The following is a 20,323-nucleotide window of genomic DNA, read 5'->3' as shown; positions in this document are numbered from 1 at the left end:
TTGTTCTAGTGGTTGATGTTCTGCCCAGATGGTAGGGGAGGCAGTCAGGAACAGATGTATTGTGCCGCTGCTAGTTGGTAAGGACAATATAGAGTTGTCACACCTCCAGTTCGCAGATGACACTATATTGTTCTGTCCACCAGAAGAGGAGACCATCAGAAACTATGCCAGATTGCTAAGGTGCTTTGAGGTGATGTCGGGGTTAACCATTAATTTTGATAAATCAAGTTTAATTCCAATCAACTGTGAACAGCAGTGGACGTACAACATGTGCAACTTGTTGGGGTGCAAGGAGGCCTGCCTCCCATTCAGATATCTTGGCATTCCTTTAGGAGCGAACCCAAGATTGGTCAGGATCTGGAAACTGATAATTGACAAGGTGGAGGAGAAGCTCAGCCTGTAGAAGGCAAAGGTCCTCAATAAAGCGAGTAAGCTGGTCCTTATTAAATCTATGTTAAATAGCTTGCCGGTATACTACTTGAGTCTGTATAAGATGTCAAAGGCAGTGGCAGAAAAGTTGATATTGCTGCAGAGAAGATTCCTGTGGAGTAAGGAGGAAGGCAGGAATGGTTTGGCGCTAGTTAAGTGGGAGATGGTTCAAGCCCCTAAAAAATTGGGTGGATTGGGAGTAGGTGATGCCGTGGTCAGAAACACTGCACTACTATTCAAGTGGTGGTGGCACTTTTCAAAAGAAGAATGTCCTTTATGGAAGAAGGTGGTGTGCTCTTGCTATGATTTAAGCCCCAGTGTGATGTTATATGCTCAAACATTACCTACTAAAGGGGGTCCATGTAAGGATATCTGTCAACTGCAGTTCAAGGATAGTGCTATGAAGGATAAGATGATTGCGGAGTTGTCTATGGAGGTGGGGGACGAAAGGCGGACTCGATTTTGAGAGGATATCTGGCTACAAAGTGGTCCGTTAAAGATGAGTTTTCTGAGGCTTTTCTCCATTTCAAACCAAAAAGGATCAGTTATAGGGGATTGTGGGTTCTGGGATGGGCGAGAGTGGATCTGGAATTTCCAGTGGAGGCGAGACTTATACCAATGGGAGTTCGATTTAGTGGTTCAATTGCATGAGATGTTAAGAACTGTAAAGCTGGCACATGATAAGCAAGCCAGAATTTTTTGGAAGTTTGATAAAGAAGGTATATTTTCAACTAACTCTTTTGTGCAGGTAGTACAACCAGAATCGCTCCCGGAGGACATAACCAGCTACAGTTTCACAAGAACCCTATGGAAAAGTTTGGTGTCGCCACGAGTGGAACTATTTATTTGGTTTACACTGATAGGAAGAGTGAATACTAAAGAAAGGCTACTTAGATTGGGAATTATTAGTTAAGGTGATAACATGTGCGTTTTGTGTAATAAAGAAGTTGAACATACTCATCATTTGTTTCTGGGTTGCGAGTTTACTTGGCAGGTGTAGTGTTAATGGCTACTTGAATTTAGGAGATCGTGGACTATTCCGAGCTCACTAAAAGAACACTTTGAGAGTTGGACAGGTGTTGCTAACAGAAAGGTAGAGCGCAACAAATGGCTTATTTGTTTCTTTTCAGTTATTTGGAACACTTGACTAGAAAGGAACTGTTGGATTTTTAATAACAAGGAAGGGAGTGCAGATGAGGTATTCCAGAAATCTTTAAACAGTGTTAGAGAATGGAGTAGTTTAGATCCTTTTTGTTGTTGATGGTTATGCCGGAGATGACATTAAAAAAGTTTTTTTTCCTACTTGTTCATGTTGTAGTTTCGATCTGGTTGTTGCTCTACTTTTTTGTATTGAGCTCTCTTATTCAAAAAAAAAATAAATAAATAAAGATCGGTAGAAATTCTTCTAGTGGAAAGAGAAGTCAAGTGTATCATTGAGCAGAGAAAGAAGTGATATAGATACGACAACATAAACAAATAGAGAAATAAAAAACTCAATAATTATAATTAAGAAAAATTAAAAAAAGTAAAAGGTCTAACTTTTTATTTTTAATTTTTAAAAATTAAAATTATTAAAATAACTATGACATGGCGTGTTAAACTCATTTTTATTGGTAAGTGTTTAATTACACATGCTAGTTGTCACAATTAATATTTTATATCATTAATCGTTGAGAAAATTGTGAATGAAATGATAGAAAGAGATTATTATTTAATTTGTAATCTTGAAATGATTTAATTGATAAAATATTTTAGAATTAAATTTAATAAAATAATTCATCTTTAAAGAAATAATTTAACCATTAATTATATATACTCGTAATAAGCGACATCAAAATCCAATTTCCAATATTTAGTTATTTTGTAATTCTTTAAAATTTTTTGAGATCATTTTAATGATTTTAAGCTTTTAAAAATATTTTTGTTATTATTTAAAATTTTTTTAAATTTATTTTTTAATACTTTATTAAATATATAAATAAATAAAGTAAAATCCCCAATTTCTGCTTCGGTGTTTCCACTTCCGTTTCTACTCTTCATAATATCTGATATATCACTTCATACCATCCATAGTGGTTATTTCAACCATGGCGATGGCAAGATCACTGTCTGTCTGCTCCCTTCGCTTCTCTTTCCTCCTTCCACGCTGCCTTCACTCCACTGCCGCCCCTCCGCTCCCAACCCTCATCCTCGCCCGTCGTCACAACCCCGCTGCCGCCGCCCTCTGTCGCTCCCTCCCTCCCGTTGCCGCCCGCTTTACCGCCGTCCGCTGCAATGCCAACCGCGCCGCTGAGAACTTGGCTTACTCGCCGCTGAACAACAGCTCGTCGGGTTCCAACTTCAGCGAGCGGCCGCCCACCGACATGGCCCCGCTGTTCCCAGGGTGCGATTACGAACATTGGCTGATCGTCATGGACAAGCCCGGTGGCGAGGGTGCCACCAAGCAACAGATGATCGATTGCTACATTCAGACCCTCGCCAAGGTCCTTGGAAGGTATTGCTGATTTTTTGATATATTTGTTTTAATTTCTTTGTTGTAGCTGAAATTTGAATAATCTTGAGTTTGAATGTTGTTTGACAAAATGTGCCAAAACTTAGTTTGAATGAAATTGGAGCATTTTGTAAAACATTATTTATCTTTACAGTTGCCTTTGCGTTTGCATTTATGTACCCTGACCTTTACAGTTGCCTTTGGATTTTCTATCTATAGTTTGTGTGTTTCTTATCTAGTTTTGTCTTAGAGACAATCCAAATAAAGCCTAGAGGACTATGAGTGTTTCTGTTTTCGTCTTTTTTAGAAGGCTAAATTGTCAATTCCATAATTTCAAGGGAATAAATTTGTTGTTCTCTCGATAATTTTTTATTCTTTGAGTTTTGTGAATGTAATTATGTATTGCCATTGAGTTTATATTTATTTTATTTTATTGGGTTTAAGCATATGAATTATCTTTATCTCTGTTTTGTTGCTTCGGTTTTAAGTTTTTGTTATAATCTGGACTTGCCTCTGGTTTATGGTAAATGACATATGCTTCAACATATTCCAAGGGACCTCTGGTTGTATTAGTCACTGTAGTTACAGTAATTACAGAAAGAGACAGCAAATACTTGAATCATCAATTTCTATACTCTATTACAAGTGTCGTTAATAGTTGTTTGCAAGTTGGGGTTTAAGAGGATACGGGAGGAAAGGGAAGGTTTGTAGTGTAAAAGTTCAATGTTTAACAAGTTGCGAATATAGAAGACTCGAATAAACACAATGAGTTTTATTATAGAAGACTTTATCTCCCTCATTTTGCTAGTTTCCTCATACATATACGAAACAAAGTACTATATAAACATCACTCTTGGTTCGTTAAATTTCCTATCTTTTGGATTTCTGATATAATTTTGGCTCATAGGTTACTACTGACATGTCCTTTTTATTTTATGTTTTTTACCAGGTCTGTTAAGCATAGAAAAAGTATTTTGTTTTTGTTTTTTAAAATTGGTGTTTTGTGTTTTAATTGATTATTTGGTATATGAGTCTCTCTTGAAGATAGAAAACATTCAATTCTTTTTGGGGGATGATTTATCTTAGCATATTGGTAGCTTGTGTTGTTTATTTTGCATGTATGCCCAATATGATTTACTGCACTGTTGTTAGTTTTGCACGAGTAATGAGTTGTATCATTATTCTTGGTTTTTAGTGAAGAGGAAGCTAAGAAGAAGATTTACAATGTTTCATGTGAGAGGTACTTCGGGTTTGGATGTGAGATTGATGAAGAGACCTCTAATAAGCTGGAAGGTTTGTAATGGAAATGTGTATGCCTTATTAGTACTGCATTTTGCTGCAGTTGTATTTACACTTTCCGTTTCTTCTTTTAATAGGGTTGCCTGGAGTTCTGTTTGTTCTCCCAGATTCATATGTTGATCCTGAAAACAAGGACTATGGTGGTGAGTGTTTATCTGCTTCTATTTTGAGCTCCTGTATGTTTATACTTTTTGTACTTTACATCCTGGGGTTCTCATAAAAGTAATAAAATGTTTAGCTTACTATTTGACTTGGCTTGGAAAACTAGTGTGGTGGGTAAGGAATATCTTTGAGTTCTAACTGCTAGCAAACCTAGTGAAATGTTACACAAGCTTCTGGTGCTCCAATTAGTTTGTTCCTTAAGAACACATCCATCTCCAAAATGCTGTACCTTCTATTAAGGTCTGGCACTCTGGCTTATGTCGTAATATTGTCAGGATTTTTGTCATCTTTAACAGTTAAATATACAGAAATGCATTGACATTAGTCTGAACAAATTATAATAGTCCGCCAACATACATTTTAGCTTGTTAGATTCACTATCATTACTATCATTTCATCAATCCTGTAGTTGCAGAATCATTGGAGTTGATACATGAAACCACATCACATCCACTTACAACTTTCCTTCATCTGTTCTATAGTCCTGCTTTGCTTTATAGATTCCCTAAATCAGAAATCAATTGATTCTTTTTACCAAAATTTTAATTTTGAAATTATGCTTGTACTCCCCTGTAGCTGTTGATATTATTTTTGTTATCTATCTTACCATCCATATCGGTCAGTATTTTTCTACTTCATCTGCATATAACACTGTTTTTTGTCCCTTCATTAGTAGTCTGGCTTTACTAGGTAATGTCTAGCTCTGAACGCTAATGGACTAACATTGAATTTCACTCCTACCCTGTTCTGTTGGTTCATCAATCATACTGATGCCGAATTATTAACTAACTTCAACTGCTCTTCATTAGGCTACTTGTTTCTGATGTTGGTTGATAAATCACAGGGTCTGCCCCAATATAGTATTTGCACGAATTTCAAATATCAGAATTTGTTATACTCCTTATTAATGATCTTATTCACACCAAATTTCTCCACCATTCTCCATAGATTTGATAATTTTGCAGTTGTTTATCTCGTTCTATATTACTATATTTAGCATTAAAGTATAACATACTGGACTAGTGGAAGCTGAGTTCTTTTCGCCTCCATGTTATGTTTCATGGCTCAGGCTAATAGTCATTTTCAAATGCATTGGTCCAGCTGAACTATTTGTGAATGGAGAAATCGTCCAGAGATCACCTGAAAGACAGAGAAGGGTGGAGCCACAGCCACAACGGCATCAAGACAGGCCAAGATACAATGATAGAACAAGGTATGCTCGACGCAGATAAAGCATAAGGTGAAGGAGCAAGTGTTGATGAGAGGGAGAGAGATGTAGATGCTTTGCATAAGGATTGGAATCTGCTTCAGTTTGTAGCCTTTGGATGCCAACACAATTAAACAAATCATGTTTGCATCATGTTATAAGGCAGAGATATATTTAGGTGGCCAGATATGTTCTAAATAACAATACTCAGTTGGAAACGTATCAGGTGGATTCTATTCTTTGTAATAGCTTTTCATATTTAGCAGAATGCTGACCATAAAAGATATCTCCGTCTAATGTTACTGTTTCTAATCTTTATGCTGTTAGCTCACACTTGATCTGAAAAAGTGCTTTTCCTTGGTTTTTTGAAGTTTGACGGGTCTTATTTTGAGTTGAACCTGGTCTTGATATATAATTAGCATTTGGTCTAGCAACTTGCATTTTTTTTTTTCGTCCCTTGTGTTGATATATGGATTAGCTAATAATGGATAGCTATTTATATCAGTAGGAAATTAAGTTAGTGCAGCTAGTTTTCATTTAGAAGTTAGTTTTTATGTTATATAAGGCAACGTTTTCGTTAGAGAGATGGACAGTGAGACATGGACACGGTAGTATATGTCCATTGTTTGTTTGTTAAAACACAGATTTTTGATAGATAGAGTAGTACACAGATATACATAAAATATATGTTTTTAGTGTCCTTCCTTTATTCACTTTATTAGATTGATAAGATTTATTCACTTTCAAGATTAGATTCAGAATGTGAATGAAGGCAAACGTGAATGAAAATTATAATATTCACTTAGAAGCATTTGAAACTAACTCAGCAGTGAGTTGGAACTAAAGTAAAATACGACTAAAATTGAACAAATTTTCATAATGAAGATTGAAAACTCACTGAGAAAGTGACATAGAGAATTCAAATAAATAACCTAAAAATCACAAAACAAGTGACATAGAACTCCAATTGACACGAAAAGCAAGGTACAAAAGAATTAAGAAAAATTGAGGAAGAAGGAAGTAGAAAGGGTGTCAGGAGGGATTGCAGTAAACCTCAAAGGATCTAGAGAGCCATAAAACCTCCGAGCATAGAAGAAGGACCTACATTGTGGATCGTAGAAAACGCAGAGAAGAGAATTAACACATAGAACAGGGAATCAAAAGAATATTAACACACAAAGGAATTAACAGATTATGAAACAGAAGAAGAATTTTGTATAAAAACCTAGATGTAAGAACGAAGACAGAGAAGACGAGATGATTAGAGGCAGCGAGGTGATGAGCAGCGGCAACAAACCGTCAACATAAATTTAGTGGGAATCATTAAGAGAAGCTGCAGGCTCAACATAAATATATAGAAATAAATTAACCTGAACAAACAATTGAGCAAGAAAAAAAAAAAAGCTTCAATTGCAACCAAATCTAAGCAAAAAATGGAAAGAGAAGCTTGAATGCCAAAAATTAAATATTACTACTTTGATAACAAAAAAAAAAAAAACTTTGAATTGCAACCTCATCTGTTCATTTCCAAGTTCTTAATCATGTAGATGCTTTAAAATCAGCATGTCATTGAATTCATGTTGCTCCCATACCCTGCACCCCAAACCAATTCTTTTAAAAAAGAAAATTTATGACTCAGATAAAAAATTTGAAACTTTAAATGAAGCTGGAAGATAAACAACAATAAAAGATTCTAATGTGGTATTTTTTTTCTATGTTACAATAATTCATGCTCCATTACTTAGAAATCTCATTTGGTTTTATTGGATGCAAAATTAAAGATAAAAGAGAAATAAATTAAGACCTTTTGGCAAGGAGAAATTAAAATTCTGGTAACAACAGTGTGATTTTGGATTTTCTACAACAACAGCTCCACACCATATAAAGCCGTCTCTACAACAACAACGACAACAACGACAACAACGAAAACAACATTACAAATATATACATCAAATCAAATAGTAAGGAACACACACAACTCATCATTGCAAACCATCACCAATCTGTCATTGGAAAAAGAGAAAAGGAAAAAGAAGAAATCACCTGAGGTGGGAGTGTGTCTCTTGAGAGTGATTTGGTGTTGCTGCCTACTATGAAGACACAGTTTAAATAAAAAAGATAATATTAAAAATTAAAAAAAACTATGTGCAAGGATATTAAAATCTTTTACTTTAATTTTCTCAGAGAGTTTGTTGGGCAGTTTGTTGCAAAATGTCCAGAAAATCCCCATAGTTGTAGCAGCTTCCGCCACCACAAATGCTGCCGTACCTACCTCTGCATACGCCTCCTCACTGGTTGCAATCCTTGACCCAGCCCACCATGGTTGTAGCATCCATGACCGTCATTGCATCCTCCACCTTATCCACCATCACCATGTCGACCATCACCACTAACTCCACTGCAACCACTGGGCCACTGCTACCTTAGACTCCTCAATCACCATAGCCGCCGCCGCAACCTCATCTATTGCTGTAACCCCTGCCACAACTATTGTTGTCCGTTTCACCGTGACAGAAAATAAATAGATCTCACCGCTCTGTTCTTGTCACCGCCGCTGCTGTGCTCTCCGCTCACCTATTCTCGCTGCATGTGCTTTCTGTGGAAGCCGCTCAGTTTTTTCACCGATCTACTCTCTTTCACTACTTCCTCCTCCTATCCACCATCATGACATCGATAAACACTACGCACTTGGCACGACATCACGAAATGATGGAAAAAGGTTATCTGGTGACAAAGATATCAGAAGAAGAATAAGAAGAAGAGAGAAAAATGGAAAAAAGATAATGAGAGAGAATGTAAATGATAAGAATAAATCTTTTTTTTATTTTGATTTTGAATTAAAATTTTAAATTTTAAATTTTATGGGAGTACATACATGTAAAGTAAACTAAAAAGGGAAGATAAAGAAATCCGATAAGGTCATGAAAATTATGGTGTAATGAGAATAGTTTATGTAGGGATGTTATTGTAATAAAGGTTATGGTCATGAAAACTGTGGTGTAATGAGAATAATTTGATGTAGAAATGTTATTGTAATAATAGATGAAGGTGTTTGTTTTTGTCTGATGATAAATATATACGTACCGGTGCGATAAAAACATGGACAAATTAAAACATGACATGTAGATTATATTTTCCACGTCAGTAATTAATTTTTTTTAAATATATATCATATCAATGTTTTTATTAAACTACCCTTATACTTTAATAAAAATAAAAAAAAATTTTATTTAATTTTACAAAAAGACTTAAATAACTTTTTTTTTTATATTGGACAAAAACTACCCTAATCTTTTTAATTTAGTCAAAATTCAATTAGTTTTAGTTTTATAATTTTAAATATGAAATAATTTAAAAATCAAAATAAAAATACATTCCATTATTCATATACACTAAAAAATTGTTTTGTTTCTCATGAACCCTGATCTAATTTCTCGTAACCCCATCATATCACAAACAAGAACACATTTGAAAAATTGTTTTTTATCATTGTATACCAATCTACTAATAAAGTGCAACCTCACCACTAATCTCCTATCCGGACAGCAGCAGCCTATCCTCACCCTCTCCCTTCCTCGTAGCCGCCCTCTCTCTTCGTCGTTCTTCACGCAGTAGCAGCACGCACCAGCAGCCGCCTTGTCGTTCTCCACGCATCGACAACCCTGTGTCGCCTTCCGTGCAGTGCAGCCATCGTGTCGTCCTCCACGTAGCAGCAACCCCGTATTGCTCTCCAGCGTCGTGCCTTCCTCCACTCCTCCCTGCAATTGCCACTCTCTGTCTTCCGTTTGCAGCTGTTTAGCCCTGTCGTTTCCACCACCTAGCCCCACAGTTTTTGTTGACACAGTTAGCCCTACCATTTCTGCTCTTCATGGTTGTGAACTAAGGCTGTGTTTGGTTAGTGTACACCAAAGGACATAGACACTGAGATATAAATAAAGAATACATAGACACAAAATACATGTATTCATATTTTATGTTTGGAACATAAATACACAAGACACATAAATTATTAAAAAGTCTATAATATCCTCATCATCTACCTTTACCACCACCATTACCATGAAAGAGCCCAACAGCGAAAACAACACAAATATCTAACACAAGAACAATATGAAAGCACTCTCAACACAATAAATCAGTAACTATGAACAAGCAAATATAGCAAGTAAAACAATAACAAGAACACACCGAGATTTTAATGTGGAAAATCCCCTCAATGTAAGAGGTAAAAATCATGAGTCGTCAAGACCAATGAAATAGCTCCACTATAATCAAATGAGGTACAAGAGAGTCTCAAACAAAGTACAAATCGTGCATATAACCAGCCAAAACATCAAAGCACTAAAACTTACAAATGAGAAGCAAGAAGATGAAAATACCCAAAAAGAGAGTTGCTGTTCGAAGCCTATTTCTCCCTCTGCAAACCTCTAATCAAAATCGCCACCATTCAGAATGAAGAACAAGATGAAAAAAATTTGCAGTCCAAATTTCACGTCGATCCAATGGTGAAACATATTTTCTCTCTTGCAAAGCTAATTTCTCCCACTGCAGACTTTCAATCAACATCTCCACAGTCCAGAATGAAGAAAAAGATGAAAGGAAAACGCAGTTTAAATTTCAAACAGATCCAACGGTGTACAAATAAGAAATTGCTATTTGCAATTTACTGGTTTGCATAAAAAAGGGAATTCTGTTTTTCCTCTTCTATCTCACTTTGATGGCTACACTCTCTACCTCTCAATGACCCCAAAAATCTAATTAGGGTAGAGACACAAGGGTGCAAGAATACACCCCAAAAAATTTGGACTTGAGCCTCAAAAAGGAGAGAAAAAAGCCTAACAAATCTCCCCCTTCTCGACTAGGTGGAGGCCCTCGCCATTCCGGCGATCAAACAATAAGTTTCAAGCTTATCTCTTGACAATACTTTTGCCATCGTATCAGCACCATTGTCATCAGTATGAACTTTCTCAAGTTCCAATAACTTGGAGTCTAACAAATCCTGTATCCAGTGATACCTAACATTAATATGTTTAGATCTTGCATGAAAAGTAGAATTCTTGACAAGATGAATAGCACTTTGACTATCACACAACAATACGTAACGGTCTTGCTTGAAGCCAACCGCTACAAGAAACTTCTTCATCCATAATAACTCTTTATATGCTTCAGTTGTTGCAATAAACTCTACCTCTGTGGTAGAAAGTGCAACACATTTCTGTAGCCTTGACTGTCATGAAATAGCTCCCCCCTGCAAACTTGACCAAATAACTTGAAGTAGACTTTCGAGAATCAATATCTCCTGCCATGTCTGTATCAGTATAGCCAACTAGCAAAGGTTTCTCACCACCAAAACTCAAACTCAAGTTAGTTGTTCCTTTGAGATATCTCATAATCCATTTAATAGCATTCCAATGTTCTTTACCTGGATTAGAGAGAAAACGACTCACAATACCAACCGCATGAGCAATGTCTGGTCTAGTACACACTATAGCATACATCAAGCTTCCAACAGCTGAGGCATAAGGAATTTCATCCATTGCTTGTTTCTCCTCATCAGTGGTTGGACACTGCTTGGTGCTCAACTTAAAATGAGGAGCAAAAGAACTAGCAACACATTTGGCATCATTCATGCCAAACTTTTGAAGCACCTTCATTATGTACTTCTCCTGTGACAAATAAAGCTTCTTGGAATCTCTATAATGATAGTCATGCCCAAAATCTGTTAGGCAGGACCCAAGTCTTTCATAGCAAAGAACTTGCTCAACTATTTCTTTAACACATTAATCCTCAAAGCATTCTTGTCCACAATCAAAATATCATCCACATAAAGCAAAAGAATGATAAAATCACCATTAGAAAATTGTGCACAAATACACAATGATCTGAAGTTGTCTTACGGTAACCATGCTCCCCCATAACAGATTCAAACTTCTTGTACCACTGTCTTGGGGCTTGCTTCAACCCATAAAGACTCTTCTTAAGCTTATACCCAAAATCTTCCTTTCCTTTAACAACAACGCCCTTCGGTTGCTCCATGTAGATTCTTTATCCAAATTACCGTGAAGAAAAGTTGTCTTCACATCCATTTGCTCAATCTCCAAATCAAGAGAAGCTACTAATCCAAGCACAGCATGAATGGATGACATCCTTACAACAGGACAAAAAATCTCATCATAATCAACACCTTTTCTTTGGCTAAAGCCTCTAACAACCAATCTAGCCTTATACCAAGGCTTAGAATTGTGTTCTTCATTCTTGATTCAAAATACCCATTTGTTCTTCAAAAATCTCATATCCTTAGGTAGCTTCACCAACTCATAGGTATCATTCTCAAGCAAGGACTTTATTTCTTCTTGCATAGCTTCAAGCTATTGAGCTTTGCTTTCATCTTCAATAGCCTCTCCGAAATATTTAGGTTCTCTTCCATTAGTCAATAAAACAAACTCATGTAGAGAATGCTTTGACGAAGGCTTCCTCTCTCTTGTAGACCTTCTAAGTGCATTTGCAGGAATTTCTAAAGTTTGTTGTTCATTTTGATCATCATCACCAACTTCATCAAGTATCGGATCAACTATTCCATCTTCACCTGCACTTATATCATGCTCATTATTTTGAGCTTCAACTCTACCATCTTCCACCATAGGTATAAAGGGAGTAATATCCAAGTCAGAAAAATCATCACTAGGCTGAACCATTGGCTTCTCCGCATTATCAACATCCTTCGATGTTTGGTCTTCAACAAAGACAACATCTCTACTCCGAATCACCTTCTTGCTAATAGGATCATAAAATCTGTAACCAAACTCATCCATGCCATAGCCAATAAAAATACACTGCCTAGTCTTTACAACAAGCTTAGATCTCTCATCTTTGGGGATATGAACAAAAGCTTTACATCCAAAGACACTTAAATGATCATAAAAAACATCTTTATCTGACCATACCTTCTCTGGCACTTCAAATTGCAAGGGAACACATGGTGTCCGGTTCAAGACATGAACAACAGTGCTCAAAGCTTCACCCCAAAAGGATTTTGCCAACCCAGATTGTGACAATAAGCACCTAACTCTTTCAACTAAAGTTATGTTCATCCTTTCAGCCAAGCCATTCAACTGAGGAGTCTTTGGAGGAGTCTTTTGATGTCTTATACTATGCGTTTTGTAATAAGCATCAAATGGACCTGGGTACTCACACCATTGTTAGTACGAATGTATTTTAACTTCTTCCCAGTTTTTCTTTCAACAGAAACTTGAAATTGCTTGAACACATTCAAAACTTGATCTTTGGTATTCAAAGTGTAAACCCATAATTTCCTAGAATGGTCATCAATAAAGGTTATAAAATAGATAGATCGTCCAAGTGTTCTTGTCTTCATCGACCCACATACATCAGAATGCACCAAGTCAAGTATTTTCGGCTTCCTTGAAGGTGGATGACTCTTGAAAGAAACTCTGTTTTGTTTTCCAGCAAAGCAATGGTTGCACTTTTGCAAAGCAACCTTGCAACCAGATAAAAGATTCCTCTTGGATAACATATTCATTCCTTTCTCACTCATATGACATAATCTCTTATGCCATGAATCAGTTTCATCAACAAACTCAGCAGCATTAACAACATCTTTCACAATCTTTGCTTGAGTTAAATAAAGAGTAGAGTGTCGTGTACCTCTAGCAACAACCATGGAACCCTTGGTAAGCTTCCAACTATCACGAGAGAATGAGCTATCTAAGTCTTCATCACACAACTTACCAACAGAAAGTAAGTTCAACCGAATATCTGGAACATGCTTCGCACGCTTCAAAGTCAACTTGGTACCGTTGGAGGTTTTTAAGCAAACCTGTCCAACACCGGCACATTTTGCAACACCTTGATGAGCTATTTTCCCATCACCAAAATCACCAGTAGTATAAGATGTAAACAAATTCCACCTAGAAGTAACATGAATAGAAGCACCACTATCAATCACCCAACTAATGTTATTATCAACAAGGTTAATAGATTCAAACTCCTCAACAAGAAAAAAATCATCAAGAGTTACATTGACCTTGTCTTCATTGCTACCATCATCTTTATTTTTGCTCTTGTCTTTATTTGCCTTGGCTTTCTCCTTCTTTAGTTGCCAAAAAAATTCTTCACATGTCCCTTTTGACCACAATGATGACACTCAATATTGTTATACTTTCTTCGAGACTTGCTTCTGCTTTGATCTCTACTTTTAGGACCTCGACTTTTATTTCTCCCCCTAGACTCAAAAACAGCAAGATCTAAATGTGTAGTCGATGTTCTAATGTATGAGCATCTTATATACTTTTTCTAGTTATTTTTATATTGTTTTTAGCTAGATTTTATTTATTTTTACTTAGTTTTAGTGCAAAAATCACCTTTGGATACTACTTTGAGTTTTTCTTGTGTTTTTATGGTTTTTGGTGACATTCGGAGCAATTTGAAGAAGCCTGGACCAATAAAGGAAAATGCTGGCAACACCCTCCCTGGGCACTGAATGCCCACCTGGCATTCAACGCCAGCAGGGGGCATAAGACCAGAAGTGCGCTTCCCTCCTTGGGCGTTCAACGCCCATTCCTAAAGTTGAATGCCAGCAAGCAGCCCGTTTCACACCTCTTTGGGCCTCCAAGTGGATTTAGCACTTATTAGTTTTATTTTATTTTCTTTTTATAATATTTATTTACCAATAATATCTTTTAGGTCTAGCATTTATGTTAGGTTAGTATTTAAAGGAAAAGATCAATTAGGTTTAGGATCTTCTTCCTTCTGCACTTTCTAGACCCTATTTTCTCTATAAGTCATGAGAAACTAAACCTCTTGGTTAAGGTTAGGAGCTCTATTTATTTATATGGATTAGAACTATTATTCTTCTATTTTAATTAATGTTTGATTCAATTCTAAGGTGTTGTTTTCATTCTTAATCTTATGAACTGGGTGGAACGAGAGTATGACCCTTTTCTACATGAGCTCTTGTGATTCTCGAGAGAGTTATCTCACTTGAGCTACAGCTTGAAAACACTCCTCCTGAATTGCTAATTACATGAACTAATTGGGATATGTGACATATAATCCTATTAGCTTATGGTAATTAGGGTTTTTGTGGCGTTAAACTAGTTTTCTGAACTTCACCCTCTGATTTAAATTGAATGACCACGAGAGTGGCATTTGATGAGGATCAGAGGAGATTAAATCACTAAGAGATTAGGGTTTAATCACTTATGGTTTGCCATAGAATGAATCATTCATTGTTAAAATAGTTGGTAAGACGTTTTAATCCGAAAAAGTAAACATTTTCGAGATCTTAACTGTTTTCTCATTATTGTTTTTACACCTAATTCTTATTGCTTTCTTTATCATCTTTGTTTATGCGTTTTACACCAATAAACAACCTTTACTGTTTGCCTGACTAAGTCCAACAGGATAACCATTGCTTGCTCAGACCGACAATCCTCGTGGGATCGACCCTCACTCACCTGAGGTATTACTTGGATGACCCGATTCACTTGCCGGTTAAGTTGTGCGAGTTCTAATTTCGCGCACCACGTTTTTTACGCCATTGCTGGGGATTGTTCATGATTGATAACTACCGGTTGTCTTGTTGCTTAGATTAGGTATTTTTGTTAGTTTTTATTTATTTATTTCTCTTTTCAATTTTCAATTTTCGATTTCTATTTTGTTTAATTCTCTTAATTTTTTATTTTTACCCTATTTATTTTCTCTTATTTTCTGATTTTTAGTTTGGTGTCTTTTAGTGTTTTCCTTTTTTCTTTGAATTTTGAAAATTTTTAAATCCTTTTCTTTCTAATTTGCAAAAATTTTTAGGATTAAATCTCGCATTCTTATTTTCGAATTTTCTTATTAATTGCTTACCTTGTTTTGTTTTAATTTTCTCTTTTTACATAGAATATCTCACTGGGAGTGCTCTATACTTTGACATAGAGACTCCCACTTTTTCTTTGTTTCTTGTTATTTATGAGCAGGAAAAGCAATAAGAAACCCCTTCTTGATTTTGATACTGAGCCTGAGAGAACCTTAAGGCAGCGTTTGCAACAAACTAGAGCTTACAAAGCCAGAGAAAATCTCACGGAAACCTTTGAGAAGGAAGCTGAAGAGACTACTATGGCTGCTAATGGAGGGAATCTGAACGCTGAAGAGAAAGCAAGGAAGGTGCTTGGCTCATACACTACATCCACAGCTAACTTATATAGGCGTAGCATATCTGTACCTGCCATTGGTGCCAATAATTTTGAACTTAAGCCTCAGCCGGTCACTCTGGTGCAACAGAACTGTCAGTTTTATGGACTCCCGCAGGAGGACCCCAACAAATTCATATCTTACTTCCTGCAAATATGTGACACGATCAAGAAAAATGGAGTGAACCTTGAGGTTTACAAGCTCATGCTCTTCCTTTTGTTGTAAGGGACAGAGCAAAGTTTGTGGCTTGATTCTCAGCCCAAGGAGAGCCTGGACACATGGGACAAGGTGGTCACTGGATTTCTAACCAAGTTCTTTCTACCCCAGAAGTTGAGTTAGCTTAGAGTGGATGTCCAAACCTTCAGACAGAAAGAGGGAGAGTCCTTCTATGAGGCATGGGAGAGATACAAGCAGATGATCAGGAGATGCCCGTCAGACATGGTTTCATACTGGACCCAACTGCAGATCTTTTATGATGCCCTCTCTGAGATGGTCGAAATGTCATTGGATCACTCTGTAGGTGGTTCTCTACACATGAAAAAATACCTGAGGAGGCAGATGAGCTTATTGAGATGGTCGCCAACAACCAGTACATGTACACTTCTGAGAGGAACCCTGTGAACACTGGGACCACTCAAAAGAGAGGAGTCATAGAGTGGACACACTAGATGCTATTTTGGCTCAGAACAAGCTCATATCCCAGCAGATAAGCATGATCTCTTAGCACTTGACCGGGATGCAAGTTTTAGTTGTCAGCACTCAAGATGCATTATTGATGAGCAGATAATTTATACGCTCTTTGGCATTGTTTTTAGGTAGTTTTTAGAATATTTTAGTTATTTTTTATTATATTTTTATTAGTTTTTATGAAAAAATCATATTTCTGGACTTTACTATGAGTTTGTGTGTTTTTTTGTAATTTCAGGTATTTTCTGGCTGAAATTGAGGGACCTGAGCAAAAATCTGATTCAGAGGCTGAGAAAGGACTGCAGATGTTGTTGGATTCTGACCTCCCTGCACTCAAACGCAATTTTTTGGAGTTACAGAAGTCCAATTGGCGCGTTCTCAATTGGGATGGAAAGCTAACATCTTGGGCTTTCCAGAAATGTATAATAGTCCATACTTTACCCGAGATTTGATGGCCCAAACTGGCATTAAACGCCAGCTAGAGACCCTTTTTCTGGCGTAAAACGCCGGAACTGGCACCAGAACTGGAGTTAAACGCCCAAACTGGCATCCAAGCTGACCTTTAACTCTAGAAAAGGCCTATGCACGTGTAAAGCTCAATGCTCAGCCCAAGCACACACCAAGTGGGCCCCGGAAGTGGATTTCTGCACTATCTGCACTTAGTTACTCAATTTCTGTAATCCTTAGTAACTAGTTTAGTATAAATACTAGTCTTTCCTATTGTATTCGGATCTGATCACCTTTATCATCTTTTATCAACTTCATGCTTGGCTGGCCTCACGGCCATGCCTAGGCTATTTTCTCTTATGTATTTTCCAACGGTGGAGTTTCTACACCTCATAGATTAAGGTGCGGAGCTCTGCTGTTCTTCATGAATTAATGCAAGTACTATTGTTTCTCTTTCAATTCACGCTTACTTCTTCTCCAAGATATACTCTCGTACTTCATTCAGTTAAGTCAGAATGAAGGGGTGACCTGTGACAATCACCCACTATCTTCGTTACTCGCTTAGCCAAGATCTGCGTGCCTGACAACCACAAGCGGTCTACATGATGTTCAACGTAGTCATTGGACGACAGCTGGAGTATAGTCTCTTGGGTCTCTGATCCATGGATTTGACTTGCCTCTTCTGACAACAGAGCATTCAAATCCGTGAGATTAGAACCTTCGTGGTAGAGGCTAGAACCAATTGGAAGCATTCCTGAGATCCGGAAAGTCTAAACTTTGTCTGTGATATTCTGAGTAGGATCTGGGACGGGATGACTGTGACGAGCTTCAAACTCACGAATGTTGGGCGCAGTGACAGTGTGCAAAAGGATAGAGAGATCCTATTCCGACACAAGTGAGAACCGACGGATGATTAGATGTGCGGTAGCTATGCCTGGTATTTTTCATTCGAGATGAGAGATCCGACAGTTGATTAGCCGTACAGAAACCGTACCTGGACTATTTTCACTGAGAGGACGGATGGTAGCCATTGACAACGGTGATCCACCAACATACAGCTTTCCATGGAAGGGAGCACGCATGATTGGATGAAGATAATAGGAAAGCAGAGGTTCAGAAGCAACAAAGCATCTCCAAATGCTTATCTGAAATTCCCACCAATGAATTACATAAATATCTTTATTTTAATTTACGTTTTATTTATCTTTCAATTATCAAAACTCATAACTAATTGAATCCGCCTGACTAAGAATTACAGGATGACCATAGCTTGCTTCAAGTCGGCAATCTCCGTGGGATCGACCCTTACTCGCGTAAGGTTTTATTACTTGGACGACCCAGTGCACTTGCTGGTTAGTTGTACCAGAGTTGTGAAAAGTGTGATCACAATTCCGTGCACCAAGTTTTTGGCGCCGTTGCCGGGGATTGTTCGAGTTTGGACAACTGACGGTTCATCTTGTTTCTTAGATTAGGTAACCTTCTTTCTTGTTTCAACCTTTATTTTCTTTTCAAAAAGTTTTTAAAAATATTTCAAAAAAAAATACAAAAAAAATTTAATAAAATCATAAAAACTAAAAAATTTTGTGTTTCTTGTTTGAGTCTTGTGTCAAATTTTAAGTTTGGTGTCAATTGCATTTTTTTAATTTTCTTAAAATTTTCAAAAATTCATGCATTGTGTTCTTCATGATCTTCAAGTTGTTCTTGATGATTTTCTTTGTTTGATTTTTACATTTTCTTGTTTTATGTCTTTTCTTGTTTTTCATATACATTTTCAAATTGTTAGTGTCCCTAGTACAAAAGTTCTTAAGTTTGGTGTCTTGCATGTCTTTCTTTTCTTAAAGGTTTTAAAAAATATGTTCTTGATGTTCATCATGATCTTCAAAGTGTTCTTGGTGTTCATATTGACATTCAAAGTGTTCTTGCATGCATTATTTGTTTTGATCTTAATTTTTTATGTTTTGTTTCATTTTGTTGTTTTTCTCTCTCCTCATTAAAAATTCAAAAGTAAAAAAATATCTTTTCCTTATTCTTCTCATAATTTTTGAAATTTTGAGTTGACTTATCAAAAATTTTTAAAATTTAGTTGTTTCTTGTTAGTCAAGTCAAAATTTCAATTTAAAAACTTTATCTTTTCAAATCTTTTTCAAAATCAATTCTTTTTCATTTTTTTATGATTTTCGAATTTCATTCTTAAAATTTTTCAAAATTTTTTTTCATTTTTCTTTTAATGTTTTCGAAAATTTTAAAACTAAGTTTTCAAAATCTTTTTCTTAATTTTATTTTATATTTTCGAAAATCCTTGCTAACAATTAATGTTTTGATTCAAAATTTCAAGTTTGTTACTTTCTTGTTAAGAAAGGTTCAATCTTTAAATTCTAGAATCATATCTTTTAGTTTCTTGTTAGTCAAGTCATCAACTTTAATTTTAAAAATCAAATCTTTTTAATTTCTTTTTCAATTCTTTTTCAAAATAAATTTCAATTATATCTTTTTAAAATTTTAGTTTCAAAATCTTTTTCTAACTTCTTATCTTTTCAAAATTTATTTTCAAATCTCTTTCAACTAACTACTTGACTTGTTTGTTTTAATTTTAAAAAGTTTACTATTTCTTATCTTTTTCAAAACCACCTAACTACTTTTCCACTTCTAATTTTCGAAAACAACTAACCACTTTTTCAAATTTCTTTTTAATTAACTAATTGTTTTAAATTCTAATTTTATTTTATTTCTTTTAATATTTTCGAACACTAACTAAATAATTAAAATAAAAACAAAAATATTTGTTCTTTTATTTTACTTAAAAAATTTGGAATACTCTCTCTCTCTCTCATCTCTTTCTATTTATTTTATTTAATTACTAACAATTCTCTTCTACTCATAATTCGAACCCCTCTCTCTTCTCTCTGTGTTCAAATTCTTCTTATTCTCTCTCTACCTCATTCTTTTATTCTTCTTTTCCTCTGACACATAAAGGAATCTCTATACTGTGACATAGAGGATTCCTCTTCTCTCTTTGTTCTCTTCTTTTTCATATGAACAGGAACAGGGATAAAGACATTCTTGTTGAAGCGATCCTGAACCTGAAAGGACTCTGAAGAGGAAGCTAAGAGAAGCTAAAGCACAACACTCCGGAGAGGACCTTACAGAAAATTTTGAAAGAGAAGCAGACATGGCGGCCGAACCCAACAACAATGCTAGAGATGCAATGAAGATGCTTGGTGACTTTATTGCACTAACTTCCAACTTCTATGGAAGAAGCATCTCAATTCCTGCAATTGAACAAACAACTTTGAGCTTAATCCTCAATTAGTTTCTCTAATGCAGCAGAATTGCAAGTTTCATGGACTTCCATTAGAAGATCCTCATCAGTTCTTAGCTGAATTCTTGCAAATCTGTGACACTGT

At 36.1% G+C, this 20,323-nt stretch overlaps 2 protein-coding genes across 2 annotated transcripts; both read left to right on the top strand.

Annotated features, from left to right (window-relative positions):
- Positions 1 to 28: 28 nt before the first annotated feature.
- Positions 29 to 403, top strand: LOC148574182 (uncharacterized). Its single transcript, XM_088505865.1, has one exon. It carries the CDS (start codon positions 29 to 31, stop codon positions 401 to 403), a length of 375 nt encoding a protein of 124 aa, XP_088361991.1.
- Positions 404 to 2,434: 2,031 nt separating this feature from the next.
- LOC107625344 (multiple organellar RNA editing factor 2, chloroplastic-like) lies at positions 2,435 to 5,958 on the top strand. Its single transcript, XM_016327965.3, has 4 exons — positions 2,435 to 2,923; positions 4,116 to 4,213; positions 4,297 to 4,362; positions 5,483 to 5,958. The coding sequence occupies exons 1-4, from the start codon at positions 2,517 to 2,519 to the stop codon at positions 5,611 to 5,613; spliced, it is 702 nt and encodes a 233-aa protein (XP_016183451.2). The 5' UTR covers positions 2,435 to 2,516; the 3' UTR covers positions 5,614 to 5,958.
- Positions 5,959 to 20,323: the final 14,365 nt, after the last annotated feature.

The sequence above is a fragment of the Arachis ipaensis genome, chromosome B2 (assembly GCF_059453495.1).
Source record: "Arachis ipaensis isolate K30076 ecotype BB chromosome B2, ASM5945349v1, whole genome shotgun sequence".
Classification (NCBI taxonomy): domain Eukaryota; kingdom Viridiplantae; phylum Streptophyta; class Magnoliopsida; order Fabales; family Fabaceae; genus Arachis; species Arachis ipaensis.
This window is presented reverse-complemented; position numbering and strand designations above follow the sequence as displayed.